This window comes from Sminthopsis crassicaudata, chromosome 1 (assembly GCF_048593235.1).
Source record: "Sminthopsis crassicaudata isolate SCR6 chromosome 1, ASM4859323v1, whole genome shotgun sequence".
NCBI classification, from domain to species: Eukaryota; Metazoa; Chordata; class Mammalia; order Dasyuromorphia; family Dasyuridae; genus Sminthopsis; species Sminthopsis crassicaudata.
The window spans coordinates 1,877,955-1,905,137 of NC_133617.1; the positions used below are offsets into that span (position 1 = coordinate 1,877,955).

Sequence of the window (27,183 nt, forward strand, 5' to 3'; positions counted from 1 at the left end):
CCATCCTGACTTCATGTAAATAGTGTAGGGTTAATGGCCTGAAGCAGCAGAAGTACTTGGGCCCTGCTGCCTTTCTATGCTAGGACAGAGTTCTTGCCGAGTGTCCAGATCCTGAACAAGGAGAAATCTGCTCTGTTCATGGGAAGGGAAGCTGTGTCTCCTCTCCAGCTTTGCCTATCTGACAACAAGAGAGCGCCCCTTGTTAGGAAGTCATGGGACCCCTTCTTCAGGAAATTTAGGGTCAGGGATACTTCTACTCCTCCCACCTCATTTATGAGTTGGAAATAAAATAAGTTACTCCTTCCTGTGGGTAAATAAATTTATTACTGTTTTCTATTCTTTTTGGAAGAAGTAATATTGTCACAAAAGTCAGAATATCCTAGTTTAGGTAATCTCAAAGGTACTGAATAAGTAAGGACTGATGGAGCTGGATAATGAGGTTCGGGAAATTTGACTTTATTGGGAAAAGACAGAATTGTGCAGGATGGAGAGCTAGCAAGTGCTCAGACTTGCAAATGGCTTTATGAAATGCCTGTTCCCTCTCACTGATGTCTGGAGAATTCTGTTTTCTGGAGGTGGTGTGATTGGGGCTTCTTTTCATTTCTCAAGCTAACTCTTCCTGAACTGGATGAATCTGGGTCAGAGAGATGGTATTTACTTTCTGGGATTTCCCAAACATCCTGACCTTTGTGCTGCTTCCATAGCTCTTAGTTTTATGCATTATCACAATCAATTCTCTTTGCAAATCCCTCCTTTCTATAGCAGGATCTCAGTATACAGGCATGCAACACTCAAATATAACCGTTTGTAACCCTGCGCTGTTGCAAAAAAATTCAGACTCCTCCACTGATTTATGGATCCTTTCCCTCTGTTACATCAGAGGAGAAATTCATTGGCTATTTATTGTGTCTTCTGCTTGTTGAAGACAAACCAAATGTTTCACTGATTGGTTCCTTGGCAGATAAAAGTTCTTTTCTGAACCTTGTTGTAGTCTTATGTTATTATTTAATCCCTCTAGATTCTTTTATCATTTGTACTTTTCTTTGGATGTATAAATAAGAATTCTCTAGAAATCAATAATAATAAATTATAAACATTTCATTACAGTTGTGTATATTTTTGTCTAAGGAACAAGGCCATTAAATGATATGAATTATTGGTTATCTCTTTAATGCTTTAGTATCCTTGTTTTTGTTCTATTTGTTGTTCAGCATCTAGGAAAAGTGGGAAGTTTGGCCTAGAGGGGAAGTGTCCCCACCCATTGGTGAAACATTAAATAACAATACTGTTCTATATCAAATGCTCTTTTATGTTTTATGAAATATTTGATTTTTCCGTTGAGAACTGCAGCCACGGAGAAGGCAAGGCCTCCATATTGTCAACATCCATGATAATTTGATGGAAATTGAATATAAGTGAAAATAATGGCACTCTAACCTTCTCCATCCATTAAAATAAGCCCAGAGTGTCTGAGAGGTAGTCACTATGAAGAATATTGTACAAAGTTTGGTCCATTTTTAAACATGGCCTAAAATAATAAAGGTATAGGTTTTTTGCTATTGGGCTCCTGGTTGAAGATCTGGTCCTAAACCAAAATCTGGGAACTGACTTTGCTTCTCAGATCCCGAGAGAAAAGGAAAAAGTGAGGATAGAGAAAAGCTAAACCAGAAACTCATTTTATAGGTGATATTCGATAGGATCTGAGTAAAATATTACTCGCCTGGATCTGTGGCACATTCTGTTCTCACACTTATTAGAATTTAGGTGTGTAATTTCCTCCTTTTTTAAAGGACCTCTTTGCCAAATACCCAGATATCAAAATATCCTCAGTTTTCATAGACAATGATGATGTTTATGAAATCTTCCCTTATTTCTTCAGGGAAATATGGTCTCACTCCACAGTTTCTATATATATCAGTGACTCTAACCAATCTAATTACTCTTTTTCCACCTTGCCTCACAGTACCATATTTCTCCCTCCCATTATACTCTAAGGCTTCTAGAGTCAACGACTATCCATGTCTTCTTGTGGAATCAGTGAATGACTCAAGCAAGCAGAGTTTCACTGGGACGTAAAGCCAGTAGTCCTCACCCTTTAAGAAATTACCAAAAAAAGTATACTGGAACAATGTGTATGGAAAGAGGTTATAAATGTTGGCAAAGTCCGTCTTCTGAAATGAATTCTGTGTGAAGTTTGCATGAATGTTCTATAACATTTACCATTAATTCACCAGAGTTATTGAAAAAAATTACCAGCAATACGTCATGCCTGCCTTCACCCTGCATGAGATTAACAGGAATCCCAATCTGTTGCCCAACATTTCCCTGGGATACAGTATGTACAACTCCTATTCCAGTGAAGAAAAGACCTTGGAGAACTACCTGCAGTGGCTGTCTGGAACACACCAGCCCCTCCCTAATTACAACTGCAGAGAGGGAGGAAAGGTTATGGCTGCCATTGGAGGAGCCACATCATCTCTCTCTATTCAGATGGGGACCCTGCTTGACCTCTACCGTTTACCCCAGGTGAATGAGATAGAACCTAATACATTCTTTGTTCTTCTGTACAATCTAGCAGTCACAGCAGTAGTATTAGTAGTAGATGTAGCAGGAGCAGCAGCAGTAAAAACAACTGCATTTGTGTATATCTTTCAAAATTAAAAAAAAAGTTTATATATGTATTTCTTTTGATCCTCACAACAACCTCATAATGAAGATATTCTTATAACTCCCGTTTATACCAGAGACTACTGTGACTGAGAAAAGTTAGATGGTTGTTATGCAGCTAAAGATTAACTGGGATACTAATTAATCTGGGTTTTCTTAGATCAGTTTAGCTCTCTAGTGACTGAACAAAACCACTGTCCTCATCATCAGAGAAAATAAGCAACTCCTAAAAAAGCAACCATATTGTGAGCCAAGAAGGCTTTTAGACTTCAACCCAAGAAAGGATCTGAAAGCAAAACTAGTTCTATTTGCCCATTATACAGATGAGTTCAGTAATGATTGGAGAAGTTAAAGTGTTTACTCAACACTACACATTTTACAGAAGGAAGAGAACTGATTAAATCTTACTGTTATTGGCTTTAAGTTGAATGAACTTTCAGTGGTTTCTACCTTATTCTATGAGCTTCATTCTTCATAATCTCTTAGTCCCTCACTATTAGTCCAGAATTTATTGAGATGAGAATTATTTATAAAAGGAAACTGAGCATGAGCACTGATGTATAAGGTGCTTGTTTTAGGCAGCACTGGGAAGCTTATGCACAGAGCTGTCCTAAGAACTTCATATTTACATTTACGAATGATAAGAGTTTGAGAACATTCTTATTATTATTAACTTTAATAATGGGCACAGAAGGAGAGCAGAAGCATTCGGTGCAAGGAGTGACATTTCAGAAAGCACCTCATCTTTTCCAAACTGAAAAGAGAACCCTCTGGGCACTGTAGTTTAAGCTGGCTGCTTAGTGAACTCTGTCAATGGTCAGTCAGATGGGTGACTGTTTTGTGTGTTCAGAAGAAAGAAGAAATTTGGGGATGATTTCATGGAAGAGAAATAATAAATATTTAGATTGTTTGCTTTAAAGGAAATAGAAGTCAGTATTGAATGTGGAAGTATGCATATGAAAAGGTGAAGGACTGGAAGCCTCTCTCCATTTCTATCCACATTCGTTATTTTAAAGCTCTCCTGATTTAACCTAACATTATTTAACTATAATTTCTTTACTGATACAGATTCAATATTTAAGGCTCTTGGAGAAAAAGCAATTGGGATCTTTGTTGTATCACTAACATTAAAATTATAAATAGTCCTGACCATATACTTAGAGAAGAGTCAAAACAAAACTTTAAGCTCAAAGAGCATAGGAATTAACTCTAGATGTCCTTGTGGAAACATGTCAGAGCTGTCTAAGTGAGGGATTCATGAGAAGCCTTCATCTAGGGCCTTTGTTGCCAGATGATATAAACAGCAGGAAGTCTGGTCAAGAGAAGAGGCAATCTGTTCTATTCTGGGATTATTTTTCCTTGATCCTGATGAGACAGAGCATGGCTGGATAAGTTGAATAAGTCTCCTTCACAAAAAGGCAGAATCTTCCCTACTGTGACGTGTGGGTATATATGTGATCCTCAGCTCTGAAATACTATTTGTCATAGAGGATTTGAGTTTTTATCAGCCCTCTTATGCAATCCACGAATATCTGTATTCGTCAGAGACAAATATCCTTGACAGAGATTGTGGTAATGATCATCAAATTTTCAAACAGGCGTTCTGATGTGTCTTAGAGAACAAACAATACATATGAAGTTGTGTCTGATGATAGTTAATGTGGGCTCATCTGTAGAGTAATGGGGTATAAAGAGTCATGAATGTCTTACATGGTGTTTCCATGTTTTCCATAGTGTTCATGTGTATGAGAACTTTAGAGAAGCATTAGACCACTTATGTGCAGTTTAGGACATGTTTCAGCTGTTTTTAATCATTTTAAAATTGTATTTATTTATTTTCTTAAATGTTTACAAGCAATTGTTACTATATCATATTTCATTGCTTCCAATAATAGCATGTCAAAAACAATTTTTTAATGTTCTGAGCTCCCCATTCTCTTTCTCTTTCTTCCTTTATGGTGTCCCTACTTAAACTGGTAAGCGTGCAGATATCAGTTATACATGTACAATCATGAAAAACATTTGCTATTCATTCATTTTTGTAAAACAGAACTCAAAAGAAAGAAATAAAAAACAAGAAAAATAGTATGCTTCATTCAGGATTCAGACAATATCAATTCTTTTTCTATTGATGAAACATATGTTTCTTCATTAGTTCTCTCAGAATTTCTTGATTCATCGTATTGATGAGAATTTCTAAATCACTCAGAGTTCCTTATGGTACAATAGTACTATTTCAGTGTAGCATGCTTTCCAGGTTATGCTCCCTACACTTTACAACTTTATACCTAGAACTTTCCAGGGATTTTCTTTTCCTTCTCATTTATATCAAACTATCTACATTCCCTAATCATCATACACTGTAGTTAGTATAGCCATTTTACAATAGAAATATGTGCATTTGACTTCCAATCTTTAGCCATATTTTTGCTATGGCTAAAGATTGGAAGTCAAATGCACATATTTCAACACAACTGCTTAAAGAATTTAGTTCAAATTAGTCCTTTCTCACTTTTGTAATAATATTGGTATATAGATTGATCAAAGGTATTGCTGGATGGAAGTATATGAACAGTTTTAAAGCCTTTTGATCATCTTTTCAAATTTTTTCCCATAATAATTGGAGCAGATTACAATTCCAGCATGTTATGTCCCCAGTTTACAATATGCCTTACAGGATTTTTTATGATTCTCTTTTTCGTTATGGTAATCAATCTAATAAGTGGGATGTGGTACTTCAGAGTTGTTTCAATTTGCACATCTCTAAAAATAGTGACTTAGAATTTTTTCATATGCCTGGAGATAACTTTATATTTAAGAAATGAAGTCAATCTACAATACACATTGCCCAGTTTGCTGCTGAATTTTACCAGAGACACTTCTTACAAAAATTTTCCACGTTTTCTGCTTTCCTTTTATGTTTTTGGGATATTTGTAAATCTGATAGGATTCTTTTCCTACATCCAACTCGTTTTGAATTGCATTTCTCTAATGTTGAAAAAACATTTTTTTGTTTCCTGTTTGTTTTATTTATAGCAATGATACATGAAGAAGAATGAGCTTTATCATTATACTTGAAAAGTCATATTCTTGGACATCTTTAGTGATTGGGAGGATGTCAGCTACTCAGCTACATTGTACTGGGGGTGTCTTTCCTGTATCACTCATTTAGATCTCACTAAACTCCTTTAGCAATCTCAGTTTTCTGATTTCATAAAGCCAGAAATACATATTCAGGGTCTACTGGAAACCAGTTAGATTTTCTTGTTGAAAATACCACAATTAAAACCCATAATGACATCTATAGGTGAATATTATTTTGTCCCAAATTTAAAAAGTACACAGTTCTGATCATGTGGTTTCCTTTCATTCACCAAAGAAAACCTTGTCTTCAGCCTCAATCATATAGAGCTGGTTTACTCTAGAAATTTGTTCTGGGCCAAAGATCAAATGAAGAAATAATTTATATATTCTGGTTCCCTTGGGAAGCTTAAGGAAGTTTTGTTACTTGAATACCTTCAATAAGTCAGTGTCTTTTTGAGAGCTCACAGAGACTTAGACTTTCAGAGAGAAATTGTCATTTATGATAAACTACAATAAAATCTAAAACTTTCTTCTAACAATAAATACGCCCATTTGACTTTGTATTTTACTTAAGTTCTTCTAACAATAAATACGCCCATTTGACTTTGTATTTTACTTAAGTTCTCTCAGGAGCAGCATGCACCTGCTCATCCATATTTTTTCCTCAGCCAGATTACTTCCGGTCCATTTGATCGCAGTCTTGCTGACAAAGTCCAGTTTCCTTCCCTCTATCAGATGGCCCACAAATCCTCTTCTCTTCACCGAGGAATTGTCCGCTTATTGGCATATTTTCAATGGAACTGGATAGGTCTGATTGTCTTTGATGACATGAGAGGTGAGGAATTCCTCAAGGAAATGAGAGAGGAAATGAAAAAGAACAGAGTTTGTGTGTCCTTCACAGAGAAGATCCCTCTCAGTGAGAGAAAAGTTAGGGAGACCTCTGAGGCCTTCACGTCCAGGATCCTAATTTCAGAAGTCAAAGTCATTGTCATTCATACTGACACAGACTCATTAACAATTATGGGAACCCCACCATCAGTTTTATTTCCAACCAAGAAGGTGTGGATTGCCACATCTCATTTAGACATTACAAGGAGAGCCCTGTACCATTATGGTTTCACTTTCCATGCTTCTCTCTTCTTTTCACACTTGACTAGTCCACTCCCTTGGTTTGAGACTTTTATCAGGATGATTAATTCTCCTTTAACTATGAGGAACAGTTTTATTCAGGCACATAGGCCATCACCTTTGAAATGCTCAGATCAACCAGATATCCCAGAGCAAGATTTATATTTACCAAATGCCTCCCTGAAACATTCACCTTTTTACCCTGTGGACATGACCCCATCCGCCTTGGGTTACAACATCTACAATGCTTTTTATGCTGTGGCTTGGGCTCTCCATGAAATACTGATGAAAAGATCTGAGAAAAGATCCTTGGGAAATGAAGAATCTGCATTGCCTCGTCCATGGCAGGTAATACGGAAAGAGTGGTGCCTTTTTAGCTATGATTTTTTGAGTATGTATTTTAGTATGAAATGGGACATGGGAGACATTGAAGATTTTTCAATTTCTAAAACTATTCTAATTGTGTATTCCAAAAAGTTTTTATTGTTGGTTTCCAATATTTGTCAAATAGCATATAAAGTTCAGAAGAAAATTCCTTCCTAGAGTCTTAGAGTTGTAAATAATCTTAGGTTTCATATTTCCTATTCAGCTCTGGACTTCTTTTATCAGAAATATTTGAAGGCCCTTTATTTCATTAGGAACCCATTTTTTTTCCTGAAGGACTGAACTTAGGATTTCCAGGTAGGTGATTTTTACTTGTAAGCCAGATCCTTTTTTCTCCAAATTAGGCTGTTCTCTGCACTCTGATCTTTCCATTAAGAAGGTGGGGATTCTTTTTTCTTCCTCAATGTGGTTCCAATATATAGATGTGTTTCTTTCTGCATCCTTGCACTATTTCCTCCTTCACCTTGGAAGTCTAGAATTGGGCTATAGTATCCCTGGTGAGGTCCTTTGGGGATCTTTTTCAGTAGATGATCTGTAGTTTCTTTCATCCTCTATTTCCCCTTCATATTCTAGAAAGCAGGAGAAATTTACTTGATACTTTCTTGAAATATAGAATCCATGTTCTTTTTGATTGTAGAACTCATGTAGTCTCATAATGTTAAATGATTTCCCTTCCTACTCTTTTCCAGGTCAGCATTTTCCATTGTGATACTGCATACTGTTTTTCATTCTTTTTCCTTTTGGTTTTGTCTTTAATTTCTGAAAACATCATTACCTTCTACCTTCTTAGTTCTAATTTTTAAGGAAATATTGTCCTCAATGAACCTCTACATTTCCTGTTCAATTTGTTGAATTCTGAATTTTAAGGCTTTTTTCTCTTCTAAGTCTTTTTCTGCTTCCTTTTACATCTCTCTCATTTTTATTAATACTTTTTTCTCTACTTCTCTGACTTCATTTTGAAAATTCATTTATAACTCTTTTGTGGCTTTAAACCAATTCTTACTTTCCTTGAGGATTTTGGATATAGGAGCTTTGACTTTATTTTTTTCTTAGTATAGATTTTTCATCTTCCTGTTCATCACATTAATTTTCAAGGAACAGGATAATTTTTGGTTGTTTGCCAATTTTCCCAGCCTATTCTTTGATTTTACCTGTGTATTGGAGAAGTGCCCTGTTTCCAGGGTAAAGGGGCCAATGTCCCAAGCTTCAGGAATTTTGTGCAGTTATATTCAGGGATTCTTCTAGGGAGCTGGACATTTCACTTCTCTTCAGGTTGTCTGATCTTGGAAGAAATCTCTTTATTAATGTCTTGGCCTCTATTCTGTTCTGTGAATCTTGTGTGATAATTGTTAGGATTACCAGGTGAGAACTCAGGTTGTCTGGACAGTGACAAGGTGACAACACGATGACAAGGTGAGAATTCAGCTTGTCTGGACAATGACAAGGTGAGAACTCAGGTTGACTGGACAGTTCTCTAGCTCAGACCTTTGGTTCGGGCCTTTAAAGGGAGTTTACACCTTAGGAATTCTAAGAGGAACAAGTTCATTGGTGGAAGTATTTCTCCAAGCCCCATTGAGTTCTCACCTGCCTATTTTCTGGGAGGATAAAAAAAGGGCAGCATTGTGTCTGAGAGAATTGACTCTGGGCTGAAAGGACAAGAACTGGAGGAGATTCAGAGCTCCCAAGAAACCTGCACACAGAGGAAAAGATTTTACAGATCTCCTCCCAGAGAAGGATTATGATTGAGCAGACGACCAGACCCTCACAATTCAAGAACTTTACAGATAATTATCTTCCTAACTCTCCAACTGTGAGTCAGGAAGATATGCTCGATCTGGGTACTGGCAAAACAACCAAGTCATGCCCCAGGGCTTTAAAAGAGACCCCTGTAATACCCTTCTGACAAGCTCTTCAACCCTCTTAACATCTGTGGTACAAGAACTGCTGCAATGACTGCCACTTCTGCAGCCTCTTCAGGTGTTCTTTATTCAGTGGCTAAGGTATTGAGCTCCTGGTTGTCTTTGAATGTCACACAAATGGTTTGATAGTCTATCCTGGAGATGGCAGAAAACCACTGGAGATAATCAAGGATGGGAGTGTCAGGGACTGGCCTGCACTTCAGAACAATCCCTTCCCAGGCAGGATGGAAGGTAGAAGAGTAGAGGTTTAGTCAGAGGCAACCAGCAGGAGGATATTGCAATAATCCAGGTGTGAAGTCATGAAGATGTTCCAGTAGCAGAGAACAGGAGGGGAATATATTAGAGAGATTTTGCAAGCAGACCTTGGCAATACATTATATATAGGGGGCGAGAAACAATGAGGACTTGAGTGTGAAACTGAAACTACAGACCCAGGAGATGCAGGCAACCCTGCAGGTGGCAGAGGTTAATTTCTGTGTCCCAGAAGAAACCCAGATTTGACCCCACCTAAAAATCAGAGCACAAGACTCCATAAATTCTCATGTCCAATTGCCTTTCCTTGAGGTACCGCTTACTGATGAGCATTTCTCTTCTTTTTCAGCTGCACTCCTACCTGAAGAACACCCAGTTTAAGAACATTGTTGGTGAGCAGGTGTTTCTGGATGAGAACAGACGGACAGAGGCCCAGTATGCCATTATGAACTATGGATACTTCAATTATGATAATGATCATCTTCTGTATGTGGGGGACTTTATCCCAGAAGCTCCGCCCGGTCAAGATTTTACAATTTGTGCAAATGTCATAGTGTGGAACCTGTGGAGTTCAAAGGTCAGAGACATTATTATTATTTATGCTGCTACACAGGAAGAAACCTTGACTTATGTGGTGTACTCTCCATTATTGACAGGTGCAGCTGGGTGGGAAAATGGCTAGAATGTAAGACCTGGTTGTCTTTCACTTGTCATAAGTTCATACATGTGTCCCCTGTTTTCTCTGCAGCAATCCTCTTTATCATTTTTATAACATTATAATACTTTATTATATTTACAACATCTACATAAGTATATTGTTAAATGCACAGAGAAATTTAATTGCATATATATATATACATATATGTAAAGTTATATGTATGTGTTCACACAGATATCTATAAATATAATATGTAGTTCAACAAATCTCCAATTTCATATTCCCATTTTTTGCCATTTTGAAAGCAGGCATAAATATAATTTTAATTTGTATTATTTCAACTTATATAGCAAAGAAGGAAAAAACCTTTAACTTTACACAGCACAACATAGAGATTCAATATATAACCATGACTTTCCATTACTTATTGTTTACTTTCTTCCTACAAGATGTATATATGTATCTATATATCTATTTGTATGTGTTTGTGTGTGTGTGTGTGTGTGTGCGTGCAAAACAAAAGTATCCATGTTCTATCTCTTTGCAGGTAAATTGTTTATACTTGCATCTGTCCTTTGTAATTGATTTTAGAAGGTATAGCACACAAAATGTCTTAGACTTCAAAAGTTGTATCAGAAAACCATTGCTGTTACTGTCCACAATATTTCTTAGTTCAAATCAATTTATTTTTTATTATTTCATGCAAATTTTCCCCTCTTTTTCTAAAATCAACCAGGTCACCATGTCTAATAGCACAACACTATTTTCTCACTATTTTATACACCAAATCTTATTTAGTCACAGTGGATAGAGCACCTACACTAGAGCCAGGGGGACCTGAGCTTACATCGAGTTTGAGACACTGAACACTGCTTAGATGTTTGACTCTAATCAAGTTGCTTAATCCCAATTCATGCACACACACACACACACACACACACACACACACACACACACACACACACATACATTCACTCACAACCAAATAAGACCAAACTCTCTTAGAATTATCTTTTATTATCTCATTGCTGAAATGAATCAAGTCCATCAGAGCTGATCATAATCTTACTCCTCTGTAAAATGTTCTCAGGGTTCTGTTCATTTCACTCAGCATCAGTTTAATTCAATCTTTCTGAAATCATCCTAGTCATTCTTTCTTACAGAACAATAATATTCCAGTAGACTCCTATGCTATAACTTATTTACCCCTTCCCCACCTGATGGGAATCGACTCAATTTCCAGTTCCTTGTCCCTATAAAAAGAGTTGCTTGAAACCTTTTTTCATATATGTGTTCTTTGCCCTCTTTTATGATCTCTTTGAGAGAGATACTCAGTAGAGACACTGCTGGATAAGAGGATATGCACATTTTCTTAGTCCTTTGAACATCATTGCTCTCAAGAATGGTTGAGTCATTCCAGAACTCCACCAATAATAATTAGCATCCAAGTTTTTCCATATCTCTACCAACATTAATTATTATCTTTTTCTGCCATCTTACTCAATCAGAGAATGTTAGGTTCTCACTAAGTGCTACGTTGGTACTTGACAATTCTCTAGTTCTGGCCTTTACTGGGAGTTTTCCTTGTGAATTCCTGGGGAGGAGCTTGCATGCTCAGGAGGAGCAAATTCATTGGTTGAAGTAATTTTTCCCTGAAGCCCTTGTGTTATCCCAAGCCCATTCTCTGGGAGGATAAAAGAGGGCGGCATCTAGAGATAGAGAGTCTTGTCGAAGCCAGACTTGAGGTGGCTCTCTGGAGGGAGAGAAAGAGTCTCTACACCAGGTCAGAATTGGAGGCAGTTAATGACAGTAGATCTCCTCCCAGAGAGTGATTAACAGTCTCTGGAGATGACAGCACATTACAAGAGAAAGTTTCCTTTATTTGGACTTTCATAGTCAGTATTGATTTAGAGCAGTAGTCTTCAAACTTTTTAAATAGGGGGCCAGTTCACTGTCCCTCAGACTGGTGGAGGGCTAGACTATAATAAAAACAAAAGCTCACACTCTGTATCTGCCACTCAGCCCATTTGCCATAACTAGGCCGGCCACACAAACCTGGTCAACGGGCTTCTTCTGGCCCACAGGCCATAGTTTGAAAACTCCTGATTTAGAGCATATTTTCATATGACGAGAAATGGCTTCAATTTCTTCATTCTGAAAATAGTTGATTCATTCTTTTGACCATTTATCAATTGGGGATTGGCTTATATTTTTATAAAATTGACTCATATACATACATAACATATATATATGTATATATATATATACATATGTGTACATACATATATAAATCTATGTATTTATGTATTGAGAAATGAGACCTTCAAAAGAGAGAGTGCATTAAAAAAAAAATTTCCAAATCTTACTGGTTCTATTCAAATCTTGGCTATCCTGTTTGTTTTTTTTTTTTTTTTTTTGTTTTGTTTTTGTTTTTTTTTTTGTTTTTTTGATTTTTTTGTGCAGAATGTTTTCCATTTGATTTACTCAAAATTATCTGTTTTGCATGTTTAATGTTCTCCATTTCTTCTTTGGTCATAAATTCCTCCCTTCTCCAAATATCCAAGGGATAGATCAGCCTTTATTCCCATAATTTGCTTATAGTATCACCATTTATGTCTAAATAATGAATCATTTTTTTTCTTATCTTAATATAATACTTTGGATGTTGTTTAATGTCTAGTTTCCAGGTTTCCCAGCACTTTTAGTCAATGAGTGCATTCTTCTCCCAGAACATCGAGTCTTTCATTTTATCAAACACTAGATTCCAATAATTGTTGACAATTCTGCATTGTATACTTATTTTATTCCACTGATCCACTATGTTTTTTGCCAATACCAAGTACCTTTGAAAGGTACTGTTATAATGGTTTTATTTCTATAAGTTCTAGACCTTATTTGTTTGCATTTTTCATTATTTCATTAATTCCTGACATTTTGTTTTTCCAGATGAATTTTTAAAATTATTTTTCTGATTCTAAAAAGCAAGGTCTTGGCAGGAGGATTAGAATGGCACTGAATAAGTAGATTAATTAGAATTAACATTTGATTAGATTAGCTTGGCCTACAAATGAGCAATTGATATATTTCTGATTGTTCAGATCTCACTTTATTTGTAGGAAAAGTGTTTTGTAATTCTGTTCCTATTTTTCCTGCCTTTATCTTAACAGACAGACATCCAAATATTTTATATGCCTACCATTATTGTCTTTTTCCTTTCCATACCTTGCTGCTAAGATTTATTGGTAACATATAGAAATACTGATAATATATTTGTTTATTTTACATCCTGTGGAACTGATAATGTTGTTAATTGTTTCTAGTAGCTTTATAGTTGATTCTCTGGAATTGTATAAATATAACATCATGTTATCTACAAAGTGTGATAGATTTTTTTCCTGCACAAATTACCAGATTCATTCAAAAATTTCTTCCATTCTATTTGCTTAAATTAACACTTCTAGTACATTACTGAATAATAGTGGTGAGAATAGGTAACCCTATCTTATTGTAGATGTGTTGAGCTTATCCTCATAAACATATAATATTTTCTGAAAGGTTTAGCTAGATGCTATTTATAATATTTAAAAGAACTCCATTTATCCCTATGCTCTCTAGTGTTTTTAATAAAAAGTAGATGTTCTATTTTCCAAAATAATTTCTCTGCATGGATGGAGATAATTGTATGACATCTGTTACTTTTGTTTTTGATATAGACGGTTATGCTGATAGTTTTCCTTATACTGAGCCAGCCTTGCATTTCAGATATAAATCCCAGTTGGGCATAATGTATTATGTTTCATGACAAGCTACTAGAATCTCTTTTCCCTAGGTTTTTGCATCAATATTAATTAGGGAAATAGGTTTGTAATTTTCTCTTTCTATTTTGGAGTTTTTTGGTTTCCACATCAATACAATTTCTATGTCATAAAAGAAATGTGGTAGAACAACTTCTTAAATCATTTTTTTCCAAATAGCTTACACAATATTAGAATTCATTGTTCTTTAAATGATGAAGAGAATTCACTTGTTCAGGAAATTTTTTTGAGGGGATTGAGTTAACTGATTTTCCAATTACATTTTCTAAAATGAACCTCTTTAATTATGTTATTTCCTTTTCTATTATTTGGGATGAGCTATATTTTTCTAAGGATTCATTCATATCCTTTAGATTCATGTCATTTTTATTAGCATAAGTTTGGGGAAATTGTTCCTAATTTTTGCTTAAATTTCTACTTCATTCATGATAAGTTCATGCTGTTCATGATTCATACTGGTAACTTGATTTCCTTCTTTCCTTTTTCTAATCATATTAACCAAAATTTAATCTATTTTGTTGTGTTTTTTTCATAAAACTCAAATTTCAATTTTATTATTAATTCAAGTTTCCTCCCTTTCAACTGTATCGATGTCTAATTTAATTCAGAATTTCTGTTATTTAATTGGAAATATTTAACTTGTTCTAACTCTATCTTTTTTACTTGAACCCCCAGTTCGTTGGTCTCCTCTTTATCTATGTTATCCACAAGAACATTTAGAGACATAAATATTCACCATTTACTGTTTGGCTGCAATCCATAATTATTGGCATGCCATCTTATTATTGACATTTTCTTGGAAGAAATTATTGACTTTTCTATCATCTGTTGTTAGACTTACTCATTATTAATGATTGAATTATTTACTTTCTAATTAATTTTGGGTCTACTTTTCCATGGTCATTTATTAGAAGTATTTTTTATTGCATCATGATCTGAAAAGCATACATTTCGCACATCTGTCTTTCTATATTTGATTCAGAAGATCTTATGCTCTAAGAAGTTTTTGTAGAAGTGCTATGATCCACTGAGAAAAAGATCTATTCTGCTCTATCCCTTTTCAATAGTCTTCAGAGCTCTATCTTACCTAATTTTCTAAAGTTCTATTCACCTTCTAAACTTCTTTCTTGTTTACTTTCTGGTTGGATTTATCCACTACTTACTATTTTGTCGATCCTGGTTCTATTTTCCACATCATTAGTTTCTTCAGTGAAATATTTTATGTTTTCTTCAAAATTTTCACTTAATTTTTACTTTTGTTTCATTGATTTTATTTGCCTACTTGAGTCATTCGTTTCCATCTGTCAGATTCTAAGTTTTAGTAACTACATTTTTTTTTTCTATCAGTGTTTCATCTTCTTTTGCATTTGGCCAATTATAAAAATGCCCATGGACATGGAAATGGAAATTTTGTTCCATGGCTTTTTAAAAATTTCTCTAATTTTATTTTTAAGGTATTATTTTCTTTTTCAATTTGCTCAAATTGATTTTCATTTTTTAACAATTTTTTTTAATAATAGCTTTTTATATACAACACATATGTGTGGGTAATATTTCAACACTGGCCCTTGCAAAACCTTCTATTCCAACTTGTCCCCTCCTTTCCCCTCTCCTCTATATGGCAGGTAGACCAATACATGTTAAATATCTTTTTTTGTGTGTGTGTGTGTGTGTTTTTTTTTTTTTGAGGCTGGGGTTAAGTGACTTGCCCAGGGTCACACAGCTAGGAAGTGTTAAGTGTCTGAGACCAGATTTGAACTCTGGTCCTCCTGAATTCAGGGCTGGTGTTCTAGTCACTGTGCTACCTAGCTGCCCCACATGTTAAATATGTTAAAGCATATGTATTTAACACATGCAATACATATATATATATATATATATATATATACACACACACACACATATATATATATATATACATATACATATACATAAAAGGATCTTAAAAGAGAGCTAGAAAAAAATGGGTAAAGGAAAGCTTTGCAATAGGTTCAGGATAACATATGTAGCTCATTAAAAGATAGAGTAGAAAAAGAAATCAACTCCCTGAAAAACAGAATTGTGAAATGGAAAAGATAAACAACTCCCAGGAAAACAGAATCTGTGAATTGGAAAAGGTAAACAATTCCAAAGAAAAGAGAATTTATGAACTGGAAAAAGAAAATAATTATTTTTTAAAAAACTTGGCAAATTGGGGAAACATTTCATAAAACAATACAACTCACTAAAAAACTCAATTGGACAAATACAAAAAGAAATAAAAAAGTTAACAAAGAAAATCATGCTATGGAATATTATTGTTCTGTAAGAAGTGACCAGTAGGATGATTTTAGAGAAGACTGGAGAGACTTACAAGAACTGATGCTAAGTGAAATGAGCAGAACAAGGAGATCATTGTATACTTCACCAACAATACTATATTATGATCAATTCTGTTGGACATTGATCTCTTCAACAATGAGAAGATCAAAACGTCTTCCAATGAACAGAAGCAATTACATCCAGAGAAAGAACAATGGGAAATTAATATGGACCACAACATGACATTTCTGCTCTTTCTGTTATCGTTTGCTTGCATTTTTGTTTTTTTCTCTCAGATTATATTTACCTATGTGGTAGGGACGAGATCAGATCCACCTTTAGGTCTAGCGCCAATCTGATTTTGGCTTCCACAGGGTCTGAAATCTGCTCTTTCCCTATAGAAATTATCAACACTTAGTTAGAGCTTGCATTGCCTTTTTGCTCATTTTAAGGAAAAAAACACAAAAGCTACAGTCTACTTATGGGAGGCAATGTCTTATGTCCAAGCTGCCTCTGTAGACAATAGCAAGTGGCAATGAAGCTGCCTTGAGATTAGCCATTGTGCTGAAATCAGTGGCAGAGGGAAGGCAGTATCTGCACTGGGAGCAGTGACTGTGGCTGCACTTGGATCATTCTGAGTCACTCCATTTGTTGGGTGGGTGTGTCCAGGTCTCTAGAGACTCCAGCATTTTGGGGTTATGGCCTTTACCCCTGTGTTTATAGCTTCTCTGCTGATCTACTGGCTTGCTGCCAGGGCAGAGTGGCAGCCACTGTGCTAAAGTGCTCCCCCCAGATTTTCCACCAGCAGAGACCACACCCCGCCCCTTTCCAGTCTGCTCAGCATGAGCTGTTTCTTGTGGTCTCACTGCCTGCCTGAGGTCTGTGCCTGGCCTAACCCCAGTCTGTCCCCATGCACGAGCAAAACAGATCTTTTCTGGAGAATTTCGAGAATATTTTCAGTTGGCAATATGTTGTACACCCAATATCCACAGGTTCTGACAGTCAAGCACTAATTCTGAGACTGAATTTTGTTAAAATTGATTCAGGGTAAAGGAGAGCTTAGGAAGACTCATGTGTTCTCTCCAGCATCTTGTTACCCCCCCCCCCAACCAAATTGATTTTTAAGAAATAATTAATTTCTATATATTTTTATTTTTGCCAAATTCGTTTTTTAAAGAGTTGTTTCTTCTAGACATTTCCATATTTCCTCTTCCAAGCTTAGGTTTTTATTTTCGCCATCATTTTCTTTCATAATTCTCATTCCTGCACATTTTTTCTGTCATCTCTTTTTTAAGATATTTTTTGAGCTTTTTCAGGAGAGCCTTTTGAGCTTAACAAGAGTTCATATTCCCCCCTTAGATTTTATTCATAGGCATTTTCTCATTGTTACCCTCTTCCAGTCTTCTATTATGATTTTCCCTGACTGATATCTCTTTATGGGCAGAGCTTTTTTTTTTCTTTTGCTCCTCTTTTCACTTCTAAAATTTGAGCTCTGTTGCTTGGACACACAAGAGATATCCTCAAGCTTCTTTTGCATAATAACAGGGGTCTCTCATTGACTGTGTGGGGCCAATGGTGCTGCAGGCTTTGCCACTGGACTGGCTTGCTGAGGTTCACTGACTCCCAGGTTCTCTTCTATGTTTGCCCTGGATGTCTCACAGCTGAACTGCTGATGCACTGGCTTTCTAGAGGAGGACACAGTAATCACTATTACTGTACTTTGGCTAAGTGACTCACACTAAATTCCCAATGCTGGACTTCTCCAGGCTGTCCTAGATGTACCCTATGTCTGCCACAAAGGTCTGTCTTGAAGGCATATTTGAAGCTCAAAAATTACATTCCAAATGTTTCTGGGTTCTGTCATCGGGCACTTGTTCTGCCAAAAGTGTACACCACTCCTTCACCAATTCCTTCAATTTCTCTTTCATCATCTATTATTGAAGAAAACATTTCCAGTACAATATTGCATAATAATGGTGTTAATGGGCACCCTTGTTTAACCCTTGACTATATTAGGAATACTTCTAGGCATATAACATTCACATTACTTTGGGAACAGTACTTGCAATACAATGGCCACCCCCAAGAAGAAGCTTCAAGGTCTTTTTTGGGATCTCTCCCACATCTATGACTGAGACAAGGGAAGTCATCTTCTCTGTAATTGGCCAACATATAGACTATCCTTAAATGATCAGGGTGTGAAATACATTTTTGTGAATGGTTCAATAGGAGAAGGTTTGTCACTGAGTGTTGCAGAAGAGTGGGTGACAAATGCAAAGAATAAGTTGGATCATGTGATAATTCAAATACACTTTTAATTCTGTATCTGTGGAGGTTGTTCTCAAAATCAGAATGGCAAAAAACAGCTGCGTTTTTCTTCACAAACATAAATAGCTATCAGTTAAAAATGTTTATTCTCATCTCCTGTCACTATCTTAGGTTCCCTCTGCAGTATGTAGTGCCAGTTGTCCTGCTGGATTCAAGAAGTTGCCTTTGGAGGGGAAGCCACCTTGTTGCTTCAGCTGCTCCCCATGCTCAGAAGGAGAAATCTCCAGTCATAGGGGTGAGTTACTGCAAGGAACCCTACTTCTTGGTAATTTGGGGCAGTACTAGCATGTCTCTTTGGGTCTTCACTGTGGATGTGATAGGGCAATAAAAAAGTGAAGATCACAAAAAAGAGGGAGAAACAATGAGGAGAAAAATATTTTTTAGGAAACAGAATGCTGAAAGCAAGGGTGGATCTGGTGTGTCACTGAAGCATTCCAGATGCTAATTTCAGATCTCATGGACCTGAAAGATAGGGTGAAAATAAGGCGAATCCAATATTTGAAATACTAGTTAAAAAATCCAATGAAGGATCCAAAGAGAATTTTTCTTTTAATTAATTGATGAAATGAAGGTATTAAAGGGTTACCTTTTCATTGTTGAATATATGCTGGAAAGGGTTCAATTCTCTTGGGATTTTGAAAAGGAAAAATGACAAAACAAAAGAAACATGTTTTCTGTAAGAAACTTGCCAGATATTTGTTAAGTCATTATTCAATCAATCAATCAATAGTCATTTAGTATGAGAAGAAGTTGGTCATAAATAATGGGACAGAGTGATAAAGAGGAGGTGAATCCTTCATTAAGGGAGATTCTATTTCAACAGAGGAGACAAGAAGACACACACTGTATCTACCAAGAAAATGTTTAAAAATTCATATAAATTCAACAATAGTAATTGTTGAAAGATGTAAACTGGGAGATGGAAAGAATGAGGAGTATTGATATAGGCACCACTTTAACTTGAGTTGTTGCCCAACCCAACACAGGAAAAATCTGGATGTTTGATGCTAAAGGTCTCCACTGTCTAAGCTTACTGTCCTTAGTGATTAGGTTAAGAAGAAAAGGTGACATCACTTTATGTAAAAGGAATAAAGAGAACTTGAACCAAAGCCAACCAGTGATCAAGGGCAAGAATAGTTTTGATCTGACCGGTGTACCAAGTAACTTACCAGTGACTGTGTCATCCCAGTAAAGAGAGAATGGGGTTTTGTGTTGTATGGAAGCAGAAGGACTTGTTGCAGCTCTCCTGACTATTTCCTGCTGTGGGAATCTAGGGAAATGTTTTAATCTAAATTTTAAGTCCTTGTTTGTCTCCTGCAGATGCTGAGCAGTGTCAGAAGTGCCCAGAGGATGAATATCCCAATGAGCAGAGAGATCACTGCCTCCCCAAGACTGTGACCTTCCTGGATGTGAATGAACCTTGGGGGAAGGCAGTGACAGCTGTAGCTCTTTCACTCTCATTGCTCACAGCCCTGGTTCTGTGGGTCTTTGTGAAATTCCAAGACACTCCCATAGTGCAAGCCAATAACAGGAACCTCAGCTACCTGCTCCTCACCTCCCTTTCCTCCTGCTTCCTCTGCTCCTTGCTCTTTGTGGGCCGTCCCACCACTGCCTCCTGCCTTCTGCAACAAACAGTATTTGCAGTTGTGTTCACAGTGGCTGTTTCCTCCATTTTGGCTAAAACCATCACAGTGGTTCTGGCTTTCAGGGTTACAGGGCCAGGGAGCAGGATGAGGATATTCCTTCATCCTAGAGTGCCCTACTGTGTTGTTCTCATCTGCTCCGGAATTCAAGGGCTTTTCTGTGCCATCTGGTTGGGGACCTCTCCCCCCTTTCCAGAAGCAGACACACACTCTGAATCCAGGCTCATCATCCTCACATGTAATGAGGGCTCTGCCTTTGCATTTTACTGTGTTCTGGGCTACATGGGCTTTCTGGCCCTGGGAAGCCTCACCGTAGCCTTCCTGGCCAGGAACCTGCCTGATGCCTTCAATGAAGCCAGGTTCATCACTTTCAGCATGCTGGTGTTTTGCAGTGTCTGGATCTCTTTCCTCCCCACATATCAGAGCTCCAAAGGGAAAGCCGTCATGATAGTGGAGATCTTCTCCATTTTGGCCTCCAGCGCTGGATTACTGGGCTGCATTTTTATTCCCAAATGTCTTGTGATTCTCCTGACATCATGGGAAAATAACACAAAACAGAACAAGAATCAAAGGCCTTCCAGGAGCAAGAATTTATCTTTTTTTAAAATTTGATATCTTTATTTGCCCCAGTTTCATGTAAAACACTATTTTTATCTTTATTTTTAAAGCTTTGACTTTCACATTCTCTCCTTTCTTCCCCAAGCCCAGAAGCATCGAGCTTCCACATGCGCAGTTGCATAAAATATTTTATAAATATCATAATGCCTACATGCATCATTCCTTGGCTTAATAAAAAGAACATATATATATATATATATATATATATATATATATATATATATTAAAACCTGTGTTACATCATCAGTTTCATCATAAAGCCCTTGAGAGTACTTTTGGATCATTGTGTTGTTGAAAAACAAAGTTATTTGCAGGTGACCAGTCTGCTATATTGCTTGACTTTGTACACATTACCTTTTAGTTTTCATATTTTCATGTATATCTTTCCGGATTTTTCTGGTCATCATACATAGAGAATCATCAAAGTATTCCATCACAATTACATACCACAATTTCTTCAATCATTCTGCATTTGATGGGAATTCTCTCAATTTCCAATTCTTTCCCCAAGTGACATCCAGATTTTTGTACATATAATTCCTTTTCCTTTTTTCTTAATCCTTTTTGGGTTTCAAGCCATGTTAGTTTTAGGTGGCTGAATTTGCCTAATTTTATGGCCTTTCAACATAGATCATATATTTTTATCAATATCAATTGGGGATTGACTCATGTTTTAATATATTTCATTCCTTTATCTATACATTTGAGAAGAGCTGCTACATCAATGAAAGTTGCTTCAAAATTGTTTTTACAATGACTGTTGCTAACTGTATTTCTCCCATTAATTCCATTTTTTTTCAATTTATCCCTCATCAAAGGAGTTTACTTCTCACCACACTTTTCACAATATCCCTTCTTTTCTCAGCCTACCCCCTTCTCATATTCATTTTTCCTCCTACTAGCTTGCAAAATAATATGGATTTCTATAGCTATATTGAGTGTGTATGTTATTTCTTCTTACAGTCAGTTTGACTGATTGTAATATTCACTCACTGTCCATCCCCTCCTTTCTTCCCCTCCACTAAATGCTGTGTTTCCTCTTTAATAGAAGATAATTTATGCCATTCTCCTTCTCCTTTTCCCTTTCTCCCAATTCTTTCCTCCAACCCTATAATTTAATGAAATTTCTTTCAAAAAGAATTATATCAATTCACACCTATGCACTCTCTTAATACACACTCCTTCTAACTTCCCTAATAATGGGAAATTTCTCATGAATTACATGGAAGAATGTCAGCAAATAAATCAGGTTAAGTCTCTTATCATTTCCACTTCCTGATTAATTACTTGTGATTTTCCTGAGTCCTGTAAGTGAAAGTCAAATTTTCTGTTCAGCTCTGGTCTTTTCCTCACAAATACTTGGAATTCTTCTATTTTCCTGTATTTTTCTGTTTTCCGTAAGGTTTCTCATCAGTTTTACTGGGGAGGTGATTCCCCACAATCCTCTCTCTGGTTATACAAGGCTCTCTTTATCAAAACCATTGGACCTGGTCTGAAGCATCTCATTGTTGAAGAGAGCCACATGTTCCTGAATTGATCATCATATAACCTTGTTGTTGCCATGCACAATGATCTCCTGGTTCTGCTCTGTTCACCATCATCAGCTCATATAAGTCTCTCCGGGCCTCTCTGAAATCTTCTTGCTGGTCCTTGTTATAGAACAATAATTAGAGTAGAATTGCTTGGGATATTTCTGGAATAACAGGCTTGAAGAATGTAATAGGAACAAGGCCTTCCTGAAGTACACAATATATGACTCTGTTACAATAAGTAGAATGTTACCACCAAGTGCTACAGTTTATCATTGTTACAATAGGCAGACTTACTGCTAATCTCTGTTTAATATTCATGTCAAATTGCAAGCAAGGGCAGGATGTGTATCTGTAATCTTGAAACATTCACTAAGTAACCTGAAGAGTCTAGTGTTTTTGCAATATGAGCTTAGAGAAAATCCAGATCCTGGCTCTCAGATCAATAAATGGAATGCTTAGATGGTACCTGGCTGGTTCCTGCACTTTTGTTTCCACACTCATCCTAGTTGGGGGAGCGGGCATCCACATTGGGACTCAAGTAGACCTGAATGCCATTGCAGAGGAGAGGGACCCCTTGTTGAGCTCCAGGATTAAGGTAAGAAGTAAAATCACTCTATCTCCCGGCTAACACAAGAATTAGGTAGAAGTAATACTGAGTTTTGTACCACTGATACCTATGTAGTGCACATATTGAATCAGAATGGGGCAAAAGCAATTAGGAGACAGGGACCTAGGATGTTACCTGAAAGTATTAAAGAAGCTGGGAAAGGAAAGAGAATTGGGAATTACTACAGGACAGTTACAGGAATTTTTAGAGTTTATAGAAAAATGCTGTTTTTGGTTTTCACAAGAAGGAATAATTCATGTGGAGAAATGGAAGAGAGAGGGAAAATCAATGAGTGGATATTTTAGAGAAACAGGGCCAGGAGTTTTTCCAGTTATTATATTTTCTAGCTGAAACATTTTGAAAATCTCTCTTCTGCCTCCAGAGGGGGCTGTTTTAAGTTCTAGAGTGCTTAAAGTAGATTTATCTGCTAGTTCTGTGGAGGAAGAAGACTTGCCCCAAGTTATAGAATGTGTAAATGTTAACAAAAAGGATAATTCACAAAACCTACAGATCCCTGGGTAGAGGAACAGATCTGAAGGGAAACTAAATTCTTACAGAAATGAATTAAGTAGATGAGTTCAGGAGGCAATTAAGAGAGCTAAAGAAAGAAGAGAAGACATCTTTTTAGAAATGCAGTTACCTTTGCCTGTTATTGAAACCGCAGATCCAAGTAATCCAGGACAAAATAGGAGAAAATATCAAGCTCTGGACTTGTAATTACTGAAAGTGTTACATCAGCTGCTTCCAGTGATGGTTCCAATAGTCCACATGACTTTACCCTGTTAGATTCAGTCTCATGAAGCGCCTCGCCTCCTTTAACCAGGTGTTCAATGGCAAAAACCACCTTAGAAGGAGGACATTATTTAATATGGAAGGCAGCCGTTTTTTCGGAATGGCAAGACCAAGTCCAGATCAATGATCACACCGTGGTCAGAATCACCTTTGAGATTCTCACTGGAATGGGAGTATTTAGTCAATTAAGAAATCAATTAAATGATGAAGTGTTAGCTTATGAACAAGTGATGAAGACAGCTAGAGCAGCATGGGTAAAGATACTTGGGAAACCTGGCAGAGAGACATCAGATACAAAAATCATTCAGGGACTTAATGCGGCCTTGGCTGAGTTTGTCAGTCACTGAATGACAGCAGTTCAGTATTCTCTCAGGGATGGGGAGATAGCCCAGATTTGATTGAGACAACTTGCCCTTGAAAATGCTCATGGAGATTGTAAAAATGCATTATCTGGGGCCAAACCAGAAATGTCTTTAGTAGAAATGTTCTAAAGCTGTCAGAAAGTTGGAACTCCTTTCAAGCCCCAGCAATGACTGCTGCGCTGAATCAGGATAATCACAATCTCAGAATTTTTCAAACTCCCATGGATGCTATAATTGGGGACAAAGGGGTCATATGAAGATAAATTGTACTACCCAGAAGGTTTCACCACGTTGCAATTCAGCAGATAAACTTTTGAATTTATGTCTAAAATGTTGGAAGGGCCCAGAGTTGTGCTTTTCAATGTCCTTCTCAGTATAACATGCAGGCTAATGAGATATTGGAAACTCTCCTCAGGGCCAGCTCCAGCCCCAGATGATGGAAACCACACTTTCCCTTATTCTCCCTCCTACTGTGTCTGCAAGCAATACCTTAAATCCTACTTATTGACAATAGCAGCGGTAATACATGTGACTCCGGGAAGGACAGGCCTTGATTTATGTTTCTCGATGTCACATTGAGTGACTGACCATGTGGGAAGATGTTCTCTCTCAACAGTAGAGTCTCGCGTCTTCTTCCTTTGGGCATAGGAGGGCTCATGTCAGCACTTAAGTCACAGTCACTGCAAGGATTTATGGCTATTCCACAAGCAGTAGATTCTGATTTCTGAAGGGCAAATGTGTATTCCTCGCTTGCTGCTCCTCACCAGGACATTAAGTAAAAAGCAGGAAAGGACAGCACAGTTACTGATAATATCTTACAAAAGAGTAGAAAGAGAATATTAAAACGTTCTGGAAGTACAGGAGAAGAGGAGTTCGGGATGCAATCTATAGCTGATTCTAGGCCACTTTTATGGTTGGAAATAGAAGGAAAACTCTTTGAAGGGTCGGTGGACACAGGAGCTCATAAGTCGGTGATGTCACAGTGCTTTTGCTCAAGCTTGGCCAACATACAAGCGCACAAACCTTTATTAGGCATAAGTGCTACATGGTTATTGCAGACAAAGGAGGATAAAAACGGCTGTTCAAATCTGAGGCTTCCTACTTCACTGTGCAGAGGACGGGCCAGGCCCCTCCCTGTGCAGCTCAGGGCCAGGGACAGCCCTCTCCTTGGCAAAGGAAGCTGGACTCTCTCTCAGGGACATCTAGCAAGGGGGGGATGTGAGGGTACCTAAAAATGCCCTGGGCCTTCACTGGAGCTCTTTATCCTGGAACTAAAGGAAAGCCTATGGCTCCCTGACCCCTACTTTTGGGGCCTTCCCAGCTCCATTTTCTAGGTCTTCCTCCCCTTCCCCAGCTGCAGCCAATGGGATCCCCAGCATTGCCTGAGTCTCAGGTCCTGTGGGGCCACCATGTTCTCCCCTTCCTGGCTGCTCCATCCCAGAAGCCCCTTCTCCCTTTGCTGAGTGGGTATGATGAGAATAATTCCAACAACAACAACAACAACAACTGGCATTTTTTGGCCCTTTAAGGTGAGAAAAATCCCCTGTGTGTATATAGTGTACCTGTATATGTATGAAGTTGTAAAAATGCACATGGACATATATTCTTACACACTTTTTGTTTCCTTTGAGCTCTGGAGCCACGTGCTTCCAGAAGACCTCTTCTGCCCCCCAGGTGTGTTCTCTGTTTTTTATACACAAGGTCCTGACACACAGTAGGGGCTTAACAAATGTTTCTTCCATCACCCTCCCCTTTGTACTTCAATTTTCCTTTGGCTTTATTTTGCTTTTCTTGCTCAGCCATTGTTTAATCACGTCCCTCTCTTTCTGGCCCCATTTGGGATTTTCCTGGCAGTAATACTGGAGTGCTTTGCCATTCCCTTGTCTACCTCGTTTTAGACATGAGGAACTGAGGCAAACAGTGACTTGGCCAAGGTCACACAGATAGTAAATGTCCGAGGCCAGATTTGATCTTAGAAAGATGTTTCCCTGACTCCAGGCCAGGGCTCCCACCCCTGCCCCACCCAGCTGCCCCTTCTTCCTTTAGTTCTGTACATGTTACATCTCCCCCAGAGGAAGGTAAACCAGAGGGGGAGGCCTGTCACTTTTACTAGGCATCTAATAAATGTGTGAGGGGTGAATCGAAGGCCTCTCCAGCTTTTGGGGGGTACACAGAAGGAGTGTCCCAGGAGGAGGAGGCCTCCAGGGCTGGTGAGCTGCTAGAATGGACCCACGTCCCAGGGAGACCCCGAATCCTGGGAAACCCGAGTGTGCAGGGAATGGCCTGGAGCGTCCCGCTCGCCCCCCGGGCTGCAGTAGTAACTGCCAGGTATAAAGTGCCCACTGTGGGCCGGGTGCTGTGCTGAGCCATTCACAGACATTAACTCATTTACTACTAATCATGGTTGTGGCCAGAACTGGGAACAGAGCAAGGGGCTGAGTCAGTGGGATTGACAGAGACAATGGTTCCCTCCTTCAGCCTGGCTCAGGGGGATTGGTCTGACCCTACAAGGAGATGGTGGGCCGGAACCGGAAACAAGGCCCTGAGTGGGATTGAGGAGAAGTGGTTAAACCCAGGTCAGCATTGATTTAATCCTACAACAAAGAATGGTTCCCAGGGGTGTCATGACAGGGGTGTGCTCAGTGAGGGGCACAGAAGGACGAGCTCTCAGGCACAGAAGAGACAGAAGCACCAGAAGCTCCCGGGGCAGGGACAGATTCATCCCATCGTCCCTCCTTGGTGGTGGCTGAGGCTGGAGCACAAACCTGTGGAGTCGGGGGAATCAGAGGCAGAGAAGGAGGCGGGAGCTCAAGCTCTGGGATGGAGGAGAGAGAGAGGCCCCCAAGAAAGCTAACGGGGCCAGGAAAGGAGCCGAGACTTGGAAAGAGACAAATAAGGATTTGGACTTTAACCCCCGGCTGCACTTGTGGTGATTACTGAAGTGAAAGGAAGCTCCCAGAGACCCCAAGGAAACCGAAACCAAGAACATTACAAATAATAATAATAATTACTACTGTTTATGGAGCACATCCTATGAGCCGGGCCCTGTGCTAAGGGCTTCACAATCACCTCATTTGATCCTCACTGCACCCC

At 38.0% G+C, this 27,183-nt stretch overlaps 1 protein-coding gene across 1 annotated transcript in view; it reads left to right on the forward strand.

Annotated features, from left to right (window-relative positions):
• The window catches only part of LOC141551841 (vomeronasal type-2 receptor 26-like), a 49,514-nt gene that overhangs the window by 12,423 nt on the left and 9,908 nt on the right, over window positions 1-27,183 (forward strand). Inside the window, exons 4-8 of the mRNA XM_074284380.1 lie at window positions 2,235-2,526; window positions 9,784-10,011; window positions 18,648-18,771; window positions 19,857-20,762; window positions 22,836-22,924. Of these exons, the coding sequence (XP_074140481.1) occupies window positions 2,235-2,526; window positions 9,784-10,011; window positions 18,648-18,771; window positions 19,857-20,762; window positions 22,836-22,924 (1,639 nt within the window). The remainder of the gene's footprint in view (window positions 1-2,234; window positions 2,527-9,783; window positions 10,012-18,647; window positions 18,772-19,856; window positions 20,763-22,835; window positions 22,925-27,183) is intronic.